This window comes from Varroa destructor, unplaced genomic scaffold (assembly GCF_002443255.2).
Source record: "Varroa destructor unplaced genomic scaffold, Vdes_3.0 BEIS01000004.1, whole genome shotgun sequence".
Lineage (NCBI taxonomy): Eukaryota > Metazoa > Arthropoda > Arachnida > Mesostigmata > Varroidae > Varroa > Varroa destructor.
Window position 1 is genome coordinate 50,831,423 of NW_019211457.1, and position 17,901 is coordinate 50,849,323.

The 17,901-nt window shown below is 47.6% G+C and overlaps 2 protein-coding genes across 6 annotated transcripts in view; one reads left to right on the plus strand and one right to left on the minus strand.

Moving 5' to 3' along the window:
* The window catches only part of LOC111250027 (uridine phosphorylase 2-like), a 90,582-nt gene that overhangs the window by 58,647 nt on the left and 14,034 nt on the right, over nt 1-17,901 (minus strand). The window lies entirely within an intron of this gene.
* The window catches only part of onecut (homeobox protein onecut), a 74,700-nt gene that overhangs the window by 42,659 nt on the left and 14,140 nt on the right, over nt 1-17,901 (plus strand). Inside the window, exon 4 of one of the 5 annotated variants that reach the window (XR_015326584.1) lies at nt 16,150-17,746. The exons of 3 other annotated variants lie outside the window; for them this stretch is intronic. Coding sequence is in view for 1 of the 2 variants with exons in the window: in XM_086987315.1 (XP_086843441.1) it covers nt 16,150-16,249 (100 nt within the window). In the remaining variant the exon portion in view is untranslated. The remainder of the gene's footprint in view (nt 1-16,149; nt 17,747-17,901) is intronic. One more of the 5 variants, XM_086987315.1, reaches the window with a different exon arrangement.

The window sequence follows — 17,901 nt, forward strand, 5'->3', positions numbered from 1 at the left end:
TCCCAGGTAGACATCTCTGTCGTTAAGTTGAGCTGGAACTCGAAGAATGATCTGTTCTTTGACTTCTATACGTAGCGTGAATCTGGCTACTCGAATAATTGGTATAGATTTGGTATGTGACCTCGTAATCGAACGCATTATAGAATTATCCTTTCACGCATCGACTCTGTATTTGAGATATTAAACTATCTGTTCTAGGACAATTTTCAATCGATTGCCTATTCAAGTTGGGTCTTCACTTTGCCTCAGGATGATGAGCAGGGCGGCAGCGCGTATAGGATTCGCACAGTGGGCACAGTTTCTCAATCGTTTATAGTAGAAATTTCCTTCGCCGTCTATTAGTGGCACTTTTGTTTCTGTCTACTCCACGATTCACGGCCATTTTTTGCGCCCATCTTCAGCAGCAACCAGCAGACTAACTGCCATTATGAAATTATTATATAATTAGTACATCATAAATGCACCTGATTATCAGTAGGTGTTCGCTGCCTGAATGAAATCTACTGGTTTGCAGTATTTGATATTAAGAAGAAAGAAGAATAGCGCTTATTATCGATTTGTAATTTTGTTTATGCTGTGGCATAGAACATGTCTAGATCCGTGAAATTTTAGGCTTATATCTCATTTCTGCTGGCAAGACAGATACAGTTTTTGTGTGAATCTGTCTAGAAACGGTGAATCACTTGTTGGGTGGCTACCTACATAGCTAGCATAGTTAGGCTAGACGCAGATCAGCCGTAGCCGGTTTTTGACGGATTTTTCACCCAACCATAACAGACGTCGTTGTTCGAGTCTTGTCCATAGAGTTGGTTTGTTATTAGTGGTACAGGATATGTGGTTTGCACACCCCCCCCCCCCCCACAAGCGAGTTTATCGCTGCTCTTATCTCTGTGATCGGGTCTAGGAGGTCTGCGAAAAGTGATGAGAAGACAAAAGAGTCTAGGCCATTAGGCCGTAGCTCAGAGTCCCAATGGTTGAATAAGAATGGCGCGATCAAATGGAAGGGTAGGATGTACGCAAGTCGGTGAATGTGTGCGACCCTATGTGAGGGCCGTCATCAAAAAGAGGAATAAAGGATAACAAGTATAAGGCAAGGCTGCAGTGATTGAATCTGGGAGACACCGACCATCCTCCATGCTGACGAATCTGCTCGTGCTACAAGACCAGTCGCAGGCCTCGGACGACCAAATACTTAGACTACCCCTTTGTTCCTGAGGAGGAGAAGGAAGTGGGAAATGGTAGCGATATAGGCGAGTCGGCCCAATGGATTTTTTGTTAAATGTTAACACTTCATTTGAGACTGTGGATCCGAAATGCTTTTTCTTCCCCTTCTTCTCATGCGGGAACGAACGGAGGCTGTCGGGGTGTCTCCCAGCCACGCCCGAGGTGCAGTAAAATACTAGGCGCCTTATGACTCGACGCCTGCGGGACACGACGGTTAACAGTAGGTGGCTTAGCCTCACCCAACCTCGGCAAACTCCAGCTAGCGTTCGGCTACGCTATCTGTATGTGTTGCCGAGAAGATGTAACGTCTACCTCATTTAGCCGTCGGAAAGATCTCGGAATGAAAGAATATCACTAGCGTCATTGTTTAACGAGAAAGGAATGTGCATTCAGAGAGGATACAGGCTGCGTTTGCATATCTTTTAGAGCGATTGTCGAGATCGCAAGTGACTGAAGGAGCGAGCAGAAAAAAGAGCGCGTTTCTCTGCCCGTATGAGGTCGAATGTCATAGGTTGAGCGGTTTTTGCTGCTGTTATGGAGATGGGCGCTCTTGAAGAATGGCCGTGTAGCAATTTAGCGGAAGCAGCACAACGACAGATATCGCACCTTTACGACCGCTTGTGCATCACAACCCATCAACAACTTCGAAGGTGTGGGAGAAAGTTATATAGACTAGATGTTGCGGTTTTGGCGTAGTAATTTAGCATTATTAAGTTTAGCGAAAACCGTCAAATGGGTATATGCGATGCGTGTTACCAGCGTTTTGCCCCCTTACCGAAATGGCACGCTGTTGCCCATCGGTTGGTTGGAGCAGACGGCCTGCTGATCAAGCGATCACAACGCGAAAAATCTCTGCAAGGGCAATCAGCTTATCCCGTTGAATCACACGGACTGAGGCACCAACCCTCATGAAATGGTTCACGGGGAGGCCGAGTTAGACGAAAAAGTAGGGAGACGAAACGACGATGTCGCCGAACAACCGCTAGACGATGCGAAACTGACAACTTTTTTGAAGCGCATCTCCCGCCGCTTGCCGTCAAACTGATAAAAAAAGAAGAGCTTGGTCGTGATGATCAGGAAGCAGAAATTAAACTTGGACCACGAAGGGTCGACGGTTCGTCTGAGAGGGGCAGAAATCAGTGTGGGCTGTTCATCCTATGCCTAGTAAGGAAAAGTAGGGACATTACTACAGAGTTTAGAAGAATGACATACCCTTATCACATACAGAAGGAGCTGCTGCACTGAGGCGAGCTTCCATAGATAGCCATACTGTTAGAAGATTTCCTTCCCGACAACAGATTTTGCTCGTTCGTGCTTCTTGCTTCCGTTAGCAGTAGCACCAGGAGACAGAATGAAGCTACGTCACAATACATTCATTGTCGCTGTAATCGCAGCAGACCGAGCCCATGCTTGTTAGTGTAAACCTGGGATTTTCATGCTCATGTGTGGCCACAACCCAGTGCACTTCGCTGCTGTCACGCACACAAGTGGGCCGCCAATGTTAAGCCTTTACTTGAAGAGCTCTAACGGCTAATTGGCCATACAGATATTTCGGTGCTTCGGTGACTTCGTGAGAGGAACGGTGCCGCGAGTTACGCAGGGTGGGTGGGGTTTTGCTTCTTAATATTCAACGTTGAAAAAGACAACGCAGTTAAGGGCCGTCTTTATAGAATAAGAATCACGAGCTTGAGAGATAAGTCGTTCAACTAGGCCAAAGCCAACTAGGAAGCGAAACTGAGGTGAGAAAAGCATGAAATATTCAGAAAAGAACAAAGGATGTAACTGCGTTTTTGACGGCGAAAAAATGGGGGTTAGTGAAAGTTTCGCCTTTAGGCAACTCACTAAAGTAACCACGGTGGAAACCTTGCAGGGATAGTAAATATGAGGGTAAGAGTAGTTTGGTTAAGTAGCAGAACAGCTTTGCTTGCTTTGGGATGTAGTAATGTAAATATTATACGAAATGGCAGCAAACTAAGAAATAAAGCCGTATCAATTACAGTTAGTTTGACACTTCGGTCCTACCTACGTGTTCATGAGGCTCTGTGAGAACACCTGTTCATGGGATTCGGCCTTCACTCAAACTAAACGCATACATATCTATGCGATGTAGTTTAGCTAAGCTAACTAAGACCTAATACTGATCTGACGATTGACATTACTATTATTGGAGTAGATGTACGCAAAACGTGTGATCGGCTAATAAACCCGACTTCATTTGCCGTCCATCGATCTCTGGTATCAATCAACCTCTATCGGCTTCAGTATTTTGCTCGCTGTATACACTGGGCTGTACAGTTCTAGCCGGTTCCGCTACTAGTGCGTTCCCTTTTCGCTAGCCTCTAAAATTAAATCGTAATTAAGCATTCAGGCGCTAATAATACGAGTTTTTTTTCCTATTTACGTCTGCTGTGAATCCGAGCGCTACATTTGGTTTAACTTCATTGGTCCCTCCTCTGCCAATGCCCTTTCCAGTCAGCCAGTTACCGTTCAAATGTGCCATATCGAGAAGACAGGTCTGGCTGATCGTTCCGGTTCCCCTGCTCGCCCATACCCTCTTGCCATCGCGTTCCACTCCTAGATACTCAATTCAAGCAAGTCAGTCCTTCATCTAGTTTGCCCTTATCGTGTGTCATGTGCTGGGCCACCATCTCTTACGTCATGACCTATGCAGACCAAGTCACTTAAATCGGCAACCTTGATTATGCTAGATGAAGAGACATTTAAGAGTTTCGGGGCCAGGAAAGGGACAGAAGCTTCCCTTATGTGGCTTTAGGGTTTATAATACCAGAGCGAAGTGTGGGGGCACTTTTTGTGAGATTCGCACGAACGCGCATCCATCACGCAGCGTTTCGTATTTTTTAATCGCGACCGAGGGCAATTAATCTCTTTGGCTGGCCCCACACTGTTACAACTGCTTCTCTGTTCTTCGACAGCAGCTGCAGAAAGAATTGGAAGGATCAGATTGTTTAGGCTGCGAAATTTCGAGGGTGAGTGAAGCAGTATAATCGTTAAATTAAAATTGCCTAAGAGCTAACGTGGTACAAATAGTGAATATTCGGCACACTATAAACGTTTTTGCTGGTATGTCAATAGAAACAAATTCACGAATTCCAATAATTTGATTTCATGTTGGATTAGTTAAGGAGCATTCCCTGGACCCAACTCGGACAACAAAACAGATCACCATCATAAGCCTTCGGCCTCATTAACGGATAGAACGTGTCATAAATTAACAATCTAAATAACAGTTGTTCTTGTCGTTGTTAGTTAAACATTAAACATTTGAAGTACTACTACGCTTATAAAGATTTTAAACGGGTACCGAATTCATAATATTCTGCTCGAGCCAGCCAGAGCACTAGTTCTATTACCTTCGTTATCTACAGCAGTTCCCAATTAAGAAAAGATCTCGTGTATGTAGAACATAACTTGGATTAGTGTCGCCTTTTTAATTACTGGCAGCGTACAGTTAACGGAACCACAGCTTTGGGTTTATCGCCTGTCTAGCCATTGGACACATTTTACTAGGAAATTCATATTTTCCTAGCTAACGTTACTGCCTCACTTGGGATCTCGGTATAAGTGTGCTCTTAAGGGTACCTAGAGCATACAAAACATACTACATAATATCTATGCATACCTAATATGTGTTCGTAAAGTGATCATACACCCTGTATGAACTTTGCCCCGGATTCTCTCTTAAGTGTAGTGATAACTAATTCGAAAAAATGTCGCGCATATCCCGGTTGTGGCTCTGCGGGAGTTTTTATGCGAGCTCCCCGTTCCTGCTTCTTCTAATGAGGTAAACATATACGCATAGAGTACATATGGAGCAAAGAAAGAACCATGCACTCGACCTTCTGTGTTCTTATTTTGGCAGACTGAGGTACGGAACGTGCCATCAGCGCGACTAAGTCAGAACGTGTTGTTGTTATACTGTGCGTGCGCTGCGAAGGCCCCCGTACGGTTTGTCCTTTTTTGTTTTTCTTCCCTATCTACATACGATCCCTCGTTTCTCACTCGTTACAGGACAGTATTTTTCGTGCGCATTCCTTTTCGCTCTGTGCCTCCTTCTATTGCGGTCGACCTGTGCTCCCTTATTTGGTCCCGTTACCCCCAACTATTTTTGCTCAGAATCACTCTTCTTTGGGGCTTCATGACGAACAATCACATCTCTTGACGCCATGGGTACTAAAATGACGATAGAACTAAGCATCAACACTAAGAGAAGGGAACTCGAAATGAAGTTTCCGCTACCTACTGGCAATGTGTTTTCGATTCAAATGCTATTCTTCACTATAGCTTCCTGCCAAAGAAATCTATATATATATATATATATATATATATATATATATATATATAGGGGTAGCTACGAACACGAGCGGTTTCTCTCTGGCTACATGGGCCTGAGTAAGCCACAACAAATAACAAGGCCTTAAGATAGGGACCAATAGAAAGGAACGCGAGAGAAACAGAACGAAGTCGGCAGCTTTCCGCTCTCTATTCGCATTGCGCCAATAGATATGTTCCTTTGTTGACATTTCTGCCCGACTGACTGCGTCGTTTCTTGCATGAAGTGCGCGAGCTGCACCGTAGTCGTTGCCTGCATTTCTACCACAGATGATGCCATTCCCTTTAGACGAGGACAAACTGGTAGCCGAAAGCTCTGCCGCGGCAGCAGCGACAGTAAAAAGGCATCAAAGGCTGCGCCCCAGTGTCAAATTGGGAAGGGACTGAAACTGTGCGAAAAAGGGGACAAGGGGTAGCCACAAGCACAAAGGGGTTGTCTGAAATTTGTTTATCAGCCAACTCTTTTCTCGCCTTTGATAGCGTTGCGTTGCCATCTTTTTGTTTGGGAAGCGGCAGCGGCGCAGTTGCGGAGGCTGTGGCGCTCTGCCAATGGTGGATGCGTGCCTGCTTTTTTGCGCAGCGTTCGATTTTTTGCTAAACGCTTTCTCTCCTTTCGCCGAACGAGTGGACGACGACGATGACAACGACGACAGCTTTGAACAAAGTCAGCGAATCGCGGAAAATGCCGTTTGTCTTTTTGCAGCTGTCTATTATGCTTGCAGACCGTACCTCTGTTACAGCTGTTGTTGTTGTGTGTTCTCGTTGGTGCCGGCAGTTGTCGGCTCAAGTAAAAAAAGGGGAGAAAGGACGCCGCTTTGATGCTGCTATTTAGTCGACTGAAATGAAGGCGACTCTCTATATTTATCCAATACAACGAGTCTTTTTTTTTATCTTTAGATGAATCAATAATCAAATGGGACGTATAGAGGGACTACCGGGCTATATGCGTGTGCCGGTAGCCTTTGATAGTAGTAGGCAATTTATTTCGTGTCCCTGTGATAACTCAGTGGGTAACGTATGTGTTTGCTAATCTTAGGAACATGTTATGGTCTGGCTTCGAACCTGGCTACGACAGATTTCGTTTCGTACTGGGAACTAGCCAGCCGTCTAATGCAGCACCTAATGGCGATACCGGGCATAAAATTCAAAATACAAGGGCAATTCACTTCGTTCGTGTCATCGTTGTTTTCCTTGGTCTAAACAATAATGATGCCGAACAGCGGAAATGTCGATTGATTGAAGACGGTACATGAATCCATACGACTCCGTTCATCACAGGCTTTTATGAAGTAAAATTGCAACAAGTTTCACGTACTGTTCGCATGTAACATGAAGTCTACGTAAAAATCATCACAGACACTAAGTGGCGGCTAAGACATTTTCTACATATAAAATGTATTCTTCGGGATGGAGCAGTGTTTTTTTTTAAGAAACTGCTTCGATGAGAACACTTTCTTCTATCTGAAGCAGATTTACATGTTCCACGAACTACATGTTTCTCTGCTTTTGTGGCATGCTCGTTGCGAGCTTATTTCTACATGACACAAATGTGAGGCAACTTCGTGTCACCTTATTGTGTAAGGCGTACATTGAATGATGTACCCGATGAAGATATATGAACAGCGTCCCATAAAGCACGACACCTCCGCGGCGTTGATTGTTGTCTTGGGCTTACGAGAATTTCTTCATGCGCATCATTATCATTATTCAGCCAACACAAAACAGGCCAGTGATGCCAACTAAGCAAGTTGCTGGCTAACAAACAGCAAAACAATAATACGAACAAAGCGAAAAAGAGACGGCCACAAAGAACGAGGAAGTAGCAGTCAAGTAATAACCTCAATGTGACCAAATAGGCCAACCTCAACGAAAGGCCAACAATCCGCTGGAACACTAGAACCACGAGCACATCACCACAACGTTCCCCACCCACATACCGGCTCTAAACACTAACTACTACTACTACTACGGTCTTCTATATACGTTTATCTCCTGTCGCACCTATGTAGTCGTCTGCATCCATGCCGCTCCGCCTCTTATAGTCGAAGTTGTCGTAGCATTAGCGGTAGTAGTCGAAGTCGTTTTAGGTTTGTGCTAACGTACTTGATGTAGTTGTTGCGTCGGTGCCGCGAACCAGCCAAGCGAACAGAATTAATGGTCCTTTATGCCGGCGGACGGCGGTCAACCCCCCCCCCCCACTGTTAAGAAGGCCACCCCCTGGAGGCGGAGGAAAACAATGACGGACGTCTCGGCAGCAGAGGAATGACTACTGCAATGAGATTGGCAAAGCTAGCCATCGAAGCCCTTGTACTCCCAATTGTTACGAATTGTTGCTGATCCTATTGTTATCCCCACCAAACTATTCTTTGTTGTATTGGATGTGTCAGAGACTCGTTGGCTAAAGCAATCCGGGGGTGGAAGGATGGATCAGCGAACTATGCCCTAGATAAAGTGAGTCCAAGGGTAGTAAATCTGTCGATCGAGCTCTCTGTCTTGTGTCTCAAACGATACGAACTTTGTAGTCAGAGTTGATCATGAAAATAAAACGCGTGGCATGACGATCTGCCGGAACCTCATCTAAGCCCTTCAGAATTCTTTTTTGGCGGTGTCTATTTTGCAAAATAGCGGCCGCATGTCAGATCAGAACCCGTCACTGTCTAAGTATAAATATGTTGTTTATTAAAGCAGAATGCAGCATGTGCGTAGACTTGCGAATCAGTGTCTCTACATGTCTGTTCATCTTTTTCTGATCTACATCCTTGTGGCTTTGCTGTTCGATAACGCATCGCTTGTTGTCCCTCGAAAGGCTTTGAGGCATTCTATCGATAGGCTGCTTTAAAGGTGGGATAAAGGTCAAATGACGTGGGCGAGATAGAAGGAACAGACAAAATACAACAGGGTTGCAGCGTCGGTCTATGTATCACCTATATATTTGTGTGTGTGCGTGTATAGCCTGGGAAAAACAGTCTTCTGGACTGAGATTGTCCGCAAAAAGGCAAAGAAGAGGAGCGAAGGAGAAAAAGCTCAGCAATGGTCTAGCTGCTCGATGTTCGACTGATCCTTTGAGGTCGTACGTGTAACTTACTGAATTGCTACGAATACCAATGGCTGCTCAGCGTAGCCGCTTCACTAGTACTGAGGCTGAACCAAGTCTCAGGGGAGGGGATGGCGACAAGACTGCTCAAAATGCAAGAAATGCCAAGATGATCTGAGAGGTGAACAGCTGCAGGCAAGTTGCCCGTCCCGTGCCATGCCCATGCGCCTATAATACACGATGAGGAGGCACAAAACAGCAGCCACCGCCGCGGCAGTATCAGCGGTCGCGGACTTCTTCATGCGCTCAGTTCGCTTCACTCATTTTGTCTGCCCCTGCCAAAACAGCTACCGCCCTCGCCGTCCACCGATGCTGGGAGCGGCGCTACCAACGGCCGATTTTCTTTCCCGACTCGATTCCTTCGGCGCGTCTCCCAAACCCAACCCCCTACCAGTTTAGTCCATACCTAGATTCTTGCAGCCGCAGTAGTAGGAAAACGTAGCCAAAGGGTCACGAAGATGGAGATCAATCATCTCTGTTTGCTTCCCCGCCTGGCTGTCTGTCTGCCAGCGAGCCAATAGCAGCTAGACAGCCAGTTACCCACTCACTTCCACTACACCGTCCTGTATACACACAGACACATATCCTCAGACACATCCCATACTAATAATAGTAGTACTACTACGCCCCCGCACCCAGCTGAGGCCATCCAAGCCCGCGACAGCGTTTGGGCTAAAGAAGGTGAGGTCAAATCATATCGTCGCTCGGTGGCTGCCCCAATCGCGCGCCCACTTTAACCCACCACCTTCACTGGCCTCACAGCATCTTAACGGCGTCCGGTGGCAGTGCTGGCCGCTGGTGCTGTTTCCCCTTCTTCCATCCAACTTAGTTCTAACTTGGTTAGCTAATTTGCCGGCCCTTTGGTAAATAGTGGAGAGCGGGCAATTGGGGATAGGGAAGGCAAAGAATGAGTTAGCAGCAGGCCGGCGCGTCGTTGCAGAAGCGAACCATATCAGTCAGTCACTTGTTCAGAGGATGGCCAAGTCCACGGGACAAACGGACTGCAAGGGGCACTTCCTGATCGCCATTGCTAACAACGAGAAGAGGCGACGACGCACCCCTAGAAGAGAATGAGTGCAGGAAGAAATGCGAGAATCGAGAGAGAGAGAGAGAGAGGGAGAGAAAGTGAGAAATAAAATTCAGTGCCGTTTTAGTCGGATTGAAGACGACTCTGGGATCTTTCTCTCCAGTCTCGACCCACCCGTTGATCCGTAGTGGAACGAAGAAAGACCTGAACCCTTTATTTACGTAGGATCATCGCCGCGAGGGAATGCGTTTATGTATACACATACATATATATACAGACGGTAGTATGGGCTATGGATGTCCACGAAGGGTGAAAAAGGAAGATTGGATGGGATCGTTATCTTCCGTTGACCACCCCTTTATTGGTGCGGCACTTGCTGGCCACGCGTTGGCACCTTGGCCGGAGATAGATGTCTGCGTGTCCGTCTCGGTCAGTCACGTCGAAGTACGCCCACCTGCAGTATCCAATTGCATGCTATTATATCCTTTGCTTTGTTTCGCATCGATTGTGATGCAATTTTCAGTCTTGAGGCAACTTTTCCTTACTACGTTTACAAGATTCAAAGCGATTTTATTTGCTGTGAAGTGGATATGACTATTGATACTGCATAGTTATAGATTACTTGAACCGATCTCACTTGACGCTGTACCGACATCTATATATTATGTATGGTATATTTAAGTCATATACAGATATTTAGCCCATTTTTCCTCACTTTTATCACGGTTTTCCATCATAAACAACTGCTGTCCCACTTTTTACTAAAACCGGCCGTGGGCAGCACTACGAACACAGGAATGTATTTAAGCCACACGAAAAGTTATTCCTCATCTCTGTTGGCTGATCTCGGCTTCCGCTTTTTCCCAATGGCAAATATACGGCATACTCGCATATTCGGTCCCACCGTGCCAATCCACATCAAGGCCAATTGCTACGAAAGTTTTGGCGGCAGCATTGGAAGTAATGGATGTTGAATTTTTCGACGATTGACAGGCGTAGAGATAACCGGACGTGTTTGCTGGCCTGCTGGTCTGCCGGCCTGCAGATGGAGGCCGCTGACAAGAGACTAACAGTCGAGCGGGAGAACATGAGTGCCAAATACAGACGGTTGGGGTGATGATGGAATTTCTTAATTCCGAAACCAAAAGAAAACGAGATCTCTGGTTGCCGCCCGCGCTTTCCTCTTTTCCCATTTTGTCGCCAACTAACCAGATGTGGGTGTCTGTACGCCTTTATGTACGGATTTGTGTGCCTGTGTTGCCTAGGAAAAAGCGTGCCGAATGCCGATTGCTCCGAACGTGTCAGATGAACAGCTCATAGCTAAAGCCATTGTTCCTTCATATCATCATCGAATCAATGTGGTGCGGCATCTTTTTAGTTTGCCCACCATATCTTTCACACTTCTGATGACGCAGTATCGGTGCCCTCCCGTTATTCAGCTGATAACCCGTCGTCCCGATGCTAACTCTGACAATACCATCTCATACGCGTTTGGGGACAACATATTTTGACATGTTCTTTCTGCCACAGTGTCTCTCTTGCTGTCTCGTCTTTTCTCCGCCCGCTACTTCTTCTATCCTCGATCATGCGCCCCCCACCAGATACTGAGATGAGGAAGGTAGTTATAGGGAGGTAGTTGAGCATCCACTAAACAGAGAAGTAGAGGCTCAGGGGGCTCAGAACCTCAGGAATGCGCGCCCAAAATCTAGATCCCGGCCTTCTGCTTCCATCGTACTTCTTTTCTCTCGCGCACTCTTTCCCTGTGTCATTCTTCCCTATCCCTTTGCATTTCTGAATCGAGCGCAAACGCGATACGAATGATAACCCCTTTTTTTGGGCGAGAGCTCAGAATTGCGAGAAGATTTTTTCCGCCATCTGATTGTCCTAGCTGTTCGACTAAAAGGGGTATGCCTCTATGTAAGCCAGCAATTTTCAGCATCTGCTCGACTCGCAGCCTTTTCGTTGCCACAAAACCTGATGCATTGCTCGGCAATCTCAAACCGATATTTTTCGACAACGACCACGATTCGGGAGACGACGTGCTGCAAGGTGTAAAGCGGAAGGAAGCATTGCCACTAAGTAATACGTTATAAATGAGCCTTATTAAATACTCTCTGAGCCGAGAGAGACATAAGGGAACGGTTCAGACACATAGAAATGGAATGGTAGAGAAGGAACAGGGGTAGACGCAGCAGGGAATGCATACTCTCGTGTTTCAAGCTTCGTGCATGCTTCGAGTTTGGTAACGATAAGAACGCATTTGAAGCGGAAATGGACACCGACTTCCGGCGGATGATTTGGCAGACGCAGTATTCGAAAGTCGGTGTGGGCATCCGTAGCGGTACAAAATCAAGAGGCAAGTAGCAGCTTGACGACAGCGTTTCCTGGGATTGTACGGTTCCGAAGCAACTAGCGACAAGGTGCCGCCAGACAGTTCGCTAACGGTAGTGTCAGCATCACCCGCATCATGAGCAGCATCACGATCCCGTCAGAGATGAGCAGCTGCCGCAGCCGCCTGAGTGTCGTACCCCTAGTCAGCGAGATGATGTAGTGACCATCTCTTTCCTTACCCCTGCACCCCTACTGCTCATATGCTCTAGCGGCATCGTTTGGTCGACCGTCGTTGCTTTTTGGCTAAGTTCGCCGGTGTAATTGATAGACTCGCAAAGTTAATAAAAGGTATAACGATGTAGTGCCAAGCCAAGCTGTTACCGTCAGGTAGGGGTAGGGGCTCGTTAAAGTTGCCGTAGAGCAGTAGCACTGATGATCGGCGGCCGAACCCCTAAACGCCAACAGGACATTGCTGTGTTCAAGGCACGAAGAATGCTGACCCAAATCTTGCGATTACTAGACTATCTCGCGGCCGGCAAGTCTGTCTCTTCGTTTTTTTTTTTTGTATTCACCAGCACCTCGTCTCTGCTACCGTGGCTGTGTGATCCCTCTCGTCGACAGGCAAATAGAATAGCAAAAAAAAGCTGCTGAAAAGGCCAAAAGGATTACCCAAAACGCTTTAAGCGATATTCAATACAAAATATGCTAAACAACTGTCTGTGCATAGAGAAAAAAGAAAGTTCTTCTACGCATGCTACGTTCCTTTTTTTTGGTAGGTGTGTTTTGCCCTCGGTGCGTTTCCACAACAGCCATTGAGTGGGGTTGAGGTGATGTACTTAGGAAAGGCATTCACGCTGTCACCATTGCGCCAGTAAAGAATAGGGGGGGGGGGGGAGAAAAAATGGCGTTCGCCCACGCACGCGAAAAAAGGGTGAAATTTAGTCGTTAGACCTAAACGCTAGAGGAGGGAGGCTTCTTGAGAGCAGCACTAGCTAATTTCGTTAAGTAAACTGAGGCATTGGCTTGAATTGAGCTGTTGGTTGCTTGGTTACCCTGAGGGACGGGGCGCGAAGGAACGTTGGCGCAGACCGGTCTAGCAGCTACGGGAGAATTAGGAAAAGCTAGGAAAGTTGTCGTTGTAGGACTCAATATGTGTTAGTTCTATGCCTCGGCAAGATGGAAAATCCACGACGACATCGATTCCGATGCCTTTGGTTGCGCGAGCCGTCCATTCCTATGCCAGCTAGCGCATTCCCCTGTACCCGTCTGAGCAAGTAACGTACTTCTGACACCTTCGCTAGCGCTGTAAATATCATACCATCCTGATTGCGACAATGCCTAGAAGCGCAATTTGCGCTCCCGCCGCCAACACCGTCGTCGCTGTCGCCGGGTTGATTCGAAGAAGAGCTAATGGTACCGGTATGTATGTGTGGCGTATGTATGTGTGTATTTGTAGCTCGAAACGGTTACGATAAAGGTGGGAACAGATGAGCTGATGAGTAGCCTCGGGATACATCACCGCTCCGCATCACGCCCAGTGACTATTTCTACTACCACTACTGCTAGTAATATTGCTGCAGCGACCACTGCCCTAGATCTAGCTACTACATGCATTCTTAGAACTATCTTGAAAGCAAAGCAGCATGCGGTGGGGTGACGATCGTATCCCCTAGCTTCGTAATGCTAAGTGGGAGAACCGAACACGCGGAGGAGTGGAAATCGCCTATGAGCGATGCTCACCTATTGCCTATGCGATATGTCTGTGATGTACGATGCAAACAACAACAAACCTAACCTTTGTGAATGACACCTGCAGCAACAATAACATGGATACTTCTTTGAATCATTTGTTACGAAGTGTCATACAAAGCGCTACGTAGTTATATCCAGCTGGACACCGTAATGTGGACAGCTCGTGTTGTCTACAACGATGACATTGCAATATGCCATCGGCACGCGCCTGCATCTGCCTTTCCATTTCACTAATAGGACTCGGAACTATTACGAGTACGTGAGTTTGACGGGCCCTAGGCGTCGTCAATTGAGACAAACGGCTCGGTCTATGGGATACTACCGAGCCTAAATGGTCAGTATTAGGGTTAGCGAAGATTAAGGCTAGAGTTAGCAGTAATGGGGCAATGGAGCGATGTTTTCGAAGGCAACAAGAGGAATCGTCGGTTTGTGGCTCTTGTCGTCGCTATTATCACAACCGACTATTAGGTTCTTGCCGTTCGACTGCTTACGCATCAAGGGTTGCTTGCCTCATCTAGGTGGCACAAACAGCAGACAATATAGGATCAAGGAAACGGACCGGGACGCGTAGACTGATCGCGTCACGTTGGGTGTTCCCCAATGATTGGTTACGTGTTCGGGTGATTGTCTGCTGCGGTGGCCAGACGTCGATCAGGAGTGACGCAAGGTTTCAACAGACGAAAAGCGACTCGGGATTAGTGGGTTAACAGAAGGGGAGCATGGAGGTGGTGCGTCGGTTTCGGGTAACGGTTTCTTCCAATACTCCATCGTCGCCACCGCCAAAGGAGGCATCAATGTCCAATATGTTATATAGACGATAGAGATTGGAATATGGATTATTCAATCAGTTCATTAATAGCGAGGAGACCCGCAAAGGCCGAAAGGCGAACGGAAGGTCTTCGGGAGGTCAAGAGTGTAGGGGCCATGATAGAAGGGGTTGTAAAGGGCATTCTACGAGGAGGAGGAAGAGAAGGGGGCGGACAACGGGACGGGGGCAGTTAGGATGAACGTTGGGCTGCGCTTGTTCGATGTATGGATCTTGGATCTCGCCTCATTCAGCCGTTATTCTTAGGGGCATTTCGGGGAAAGGTCCTTGGCTGGGGGCTGCTGCTGCTGCTGGTAGCGCTGCTATCCGAATCCGATATCTCATGATCAATCATTTCGATTTTACCATACCCACTCGCTGCTGCCGCTGCAGACCCGTCGGTGGCCCGCCGCTACCGCTATAAAATACATCCACTAATCCAGTAAACCGATATAACGGAGGAGGGCCGGCGGTCGGTCGCTCATATTCCTTCCTCACCACCAACAGCAGCAGCGCGGCCTCAAGCGCCACGTCAGATACCAGCAGCAATAGCAGCAGGCAACGACTCCCGACGCTCACTTGCGCACTCATTTGTGCTTTTCACTGCAACCCAACGGGTCGCGCGAGTCAGTCACTCAGCAGTCAGTAGTCAGTTATAAGTCGCTCAGTGTTTGTCGTCGCCGTATGTTGTAAGCCGGAAGCCGGCAGGCAACGTGTAACTTGTGGCGTGCGACGCGTTGCGAGTGCTTTGTTTGTTCGTACATTACTTTTCTGTACGTAATATCGGCTACGAAGAACAGCGTTGGCTGACAGTGGCCGCAACAACGGAACTATCGTGGTTGAAATCGTAAACTCAGAGAATCGTTGCCTCGTCGTCAATGGATATTATAACTATAACCACTGCTATCATTGTTTGCTTCGAATATTGTTAGTGTACATCAAGCCATACTCCATCTCCCTACGGTTGTACACTCTTAAAGCAGCGTGCGTGCAACACGCGTTGATATTAGTGGACGACCCTGATTAAACAACTATGATAAACGGATACGTCCCTTTATGGCGTTAAGCTAAGCTAAAGCTGTTGTTGGACAGGCTGTTGTGAAACCCGTATGGCTGTACGACACATTATCGCATTAGGTGGGACTGAAACCGGCGAGCTGTGTGAGATGGTGAGGATGGTGTAGTGTGTGACGTGACGTGAAATTAGAGAGAACTAGAGGCACAGAGCTGAGCGTGGACTTCGTCGGCAGTGCCTTATCGACTCCAGATTCAGACGACTTTGCCTGGAGCTCTAACACGAAGACGCTTTCTGCCTGGTGCGACGCCCATTCAAAAGTGTAACCTCCTACCTTCTTACAGCGATACACAACACGAGAAAAACAAAACAAGGTTCGGTTGTCGAGATCCTCCGAAACGAGAGTGGAGCATAAAGATTGCATTTGTTTTTGCTCCCCATGTGCAACGGGCGGAGAATCGAGAGTGCGGACGCGTTGAGCGATGAGGCTTCAAAGCGACCTCGGACGTTCGCTGACGCCATGTTTGCTTTGGCCACTTTATCGGTTTCAGAACGGGCCGGGAGCTGCTCCGAGCTAAAGTCTTGTAGTTCTTACCACCCGTTGGGCGCGTCGGCCTCACGGATGCATCCGCGTCGCCCCTTCTTTTCCCAGTGAGTGCTCAGCAACGGAACTAGACCTTAGACATACATACGTACCAGCAAAAACTACTATGTAACCCATCACCACGTTAATGATCCAGTTTCCAAATAACTAAAGCCAACGCAAGAACAACAACAAAAAGAAAATAGAAAGCAAGCCTTAAAAAAGTAGAAAAGCAACGAAGTATCTCGCTCAGCTCGGCCTCGACGTCATTCGACTTCACCATCATCATCATCATCATCATCCTCGTCATGCGGACCATCAACCAACATAAGCTCGGAGAATCGTAAAGATTTCATGAATGAAAACCCTTTTCCCCGTTTTTTTCCATAGTCGTCGTTTTCTTTTCTAGTTTTCGCAGTCGAGATTCCAGCCGTCCCACTTTAACTTCTATCCCTTAAACCTTGCCATGAGAGTGCTTCCATGTCTTTTCCGTTACCTTTTACGCTTTGACGTCCTTGCCCTCTCCGGAGGACGTCGACCAATGGCGATGTTGGGGCCCTTTCCCGCGTCGCTATTGGTGGCAACGATTTCCGAAGTTGACGCGGTGTTACGGAGTCTGACAGCAGAGCAGGAGGGAGAAACTACGAACAGGAAAAAAGAAAGCCAGCCATCGTCGTTTAAAGGGAACGACGCAGACGGAGGAAGGAAAAACGGTGGCGGCCGCAACGACGTTGGGGCGGGGAGACGTGGAATATCGGTCGGCAGCGTCTACAATGCCGCATACTCTACTCACTGTATGAGCGGAGGACGGTGCCCTCCAAAAGAGAAGAGGCCATGGAGAGACTCACCGGTCGATGGATCCGCTATTAGAAGCAGCAGAAGAAAAAGACGGCCCTGGGCCCTCGCCGCGAAAGCCTTCGCGCCAACAACGGCGTTCCCCTCTCCTGCGCGCTGGTCTCTTGCTTGCGGGTCCACCGAGGCCGGACTAGGGGAAGCTTCCCAGCCAGCAGCAGCAGCAGCACCACCACCACTACTACCAGCCAAGTTACAGGGCAGTCATGGCAACTAGAAAGCAGCAGCAGTGGATCGATAAAAAGTTTTCCGATATCTTTCCGATAATTCGTTTCCTACACCCCTCTCCCATACCCCCTGTGTCCCAAACCCTCCACTCTCTTTTCCCTCTTAGCTTGCTGCCGTGTTCAGGCCCCGAAACATAACCCTCCTCGCTCGTCACACAGCGTGAGCCACTACGACGCTATTGGAAAACCCGAGAGCTGAAGAAGTCCTTTTCGCCTGCTGCTACTCGTCCAACGCTGAAGTAGAGGACCGCACGTAGTAGTCATAGTAGTGGTGGTGGTATAGCAGCGACTCCGTCGCGGACACTACTGATCCATGCGGACTGGCGACAGCGGCGCTCCCTATGAGAGATGTGGACTCAGAAAGACCCCCCAGTTAGTGCTTCGAAGCGAACGAACCCTGGGCCAAATGAGCATTCCGGCTTCTACTCGACAGTTGTTTTTGATGGCTACTGCCGAATCCTCTGCTGGCAACAAAGTGGTCTTATTGTAAGGATGATTAAATTCCAAGGCTAGCCAGTGTTCTAGCACCATTCGCTATTAGGAAATCAGAGAGACAGCTGCCCAAAATGTATTCTATAATTTATATCTATGACGTGATCTTATTCTTTTATAAATATACTGATGCGCATTTCTCAAATAGG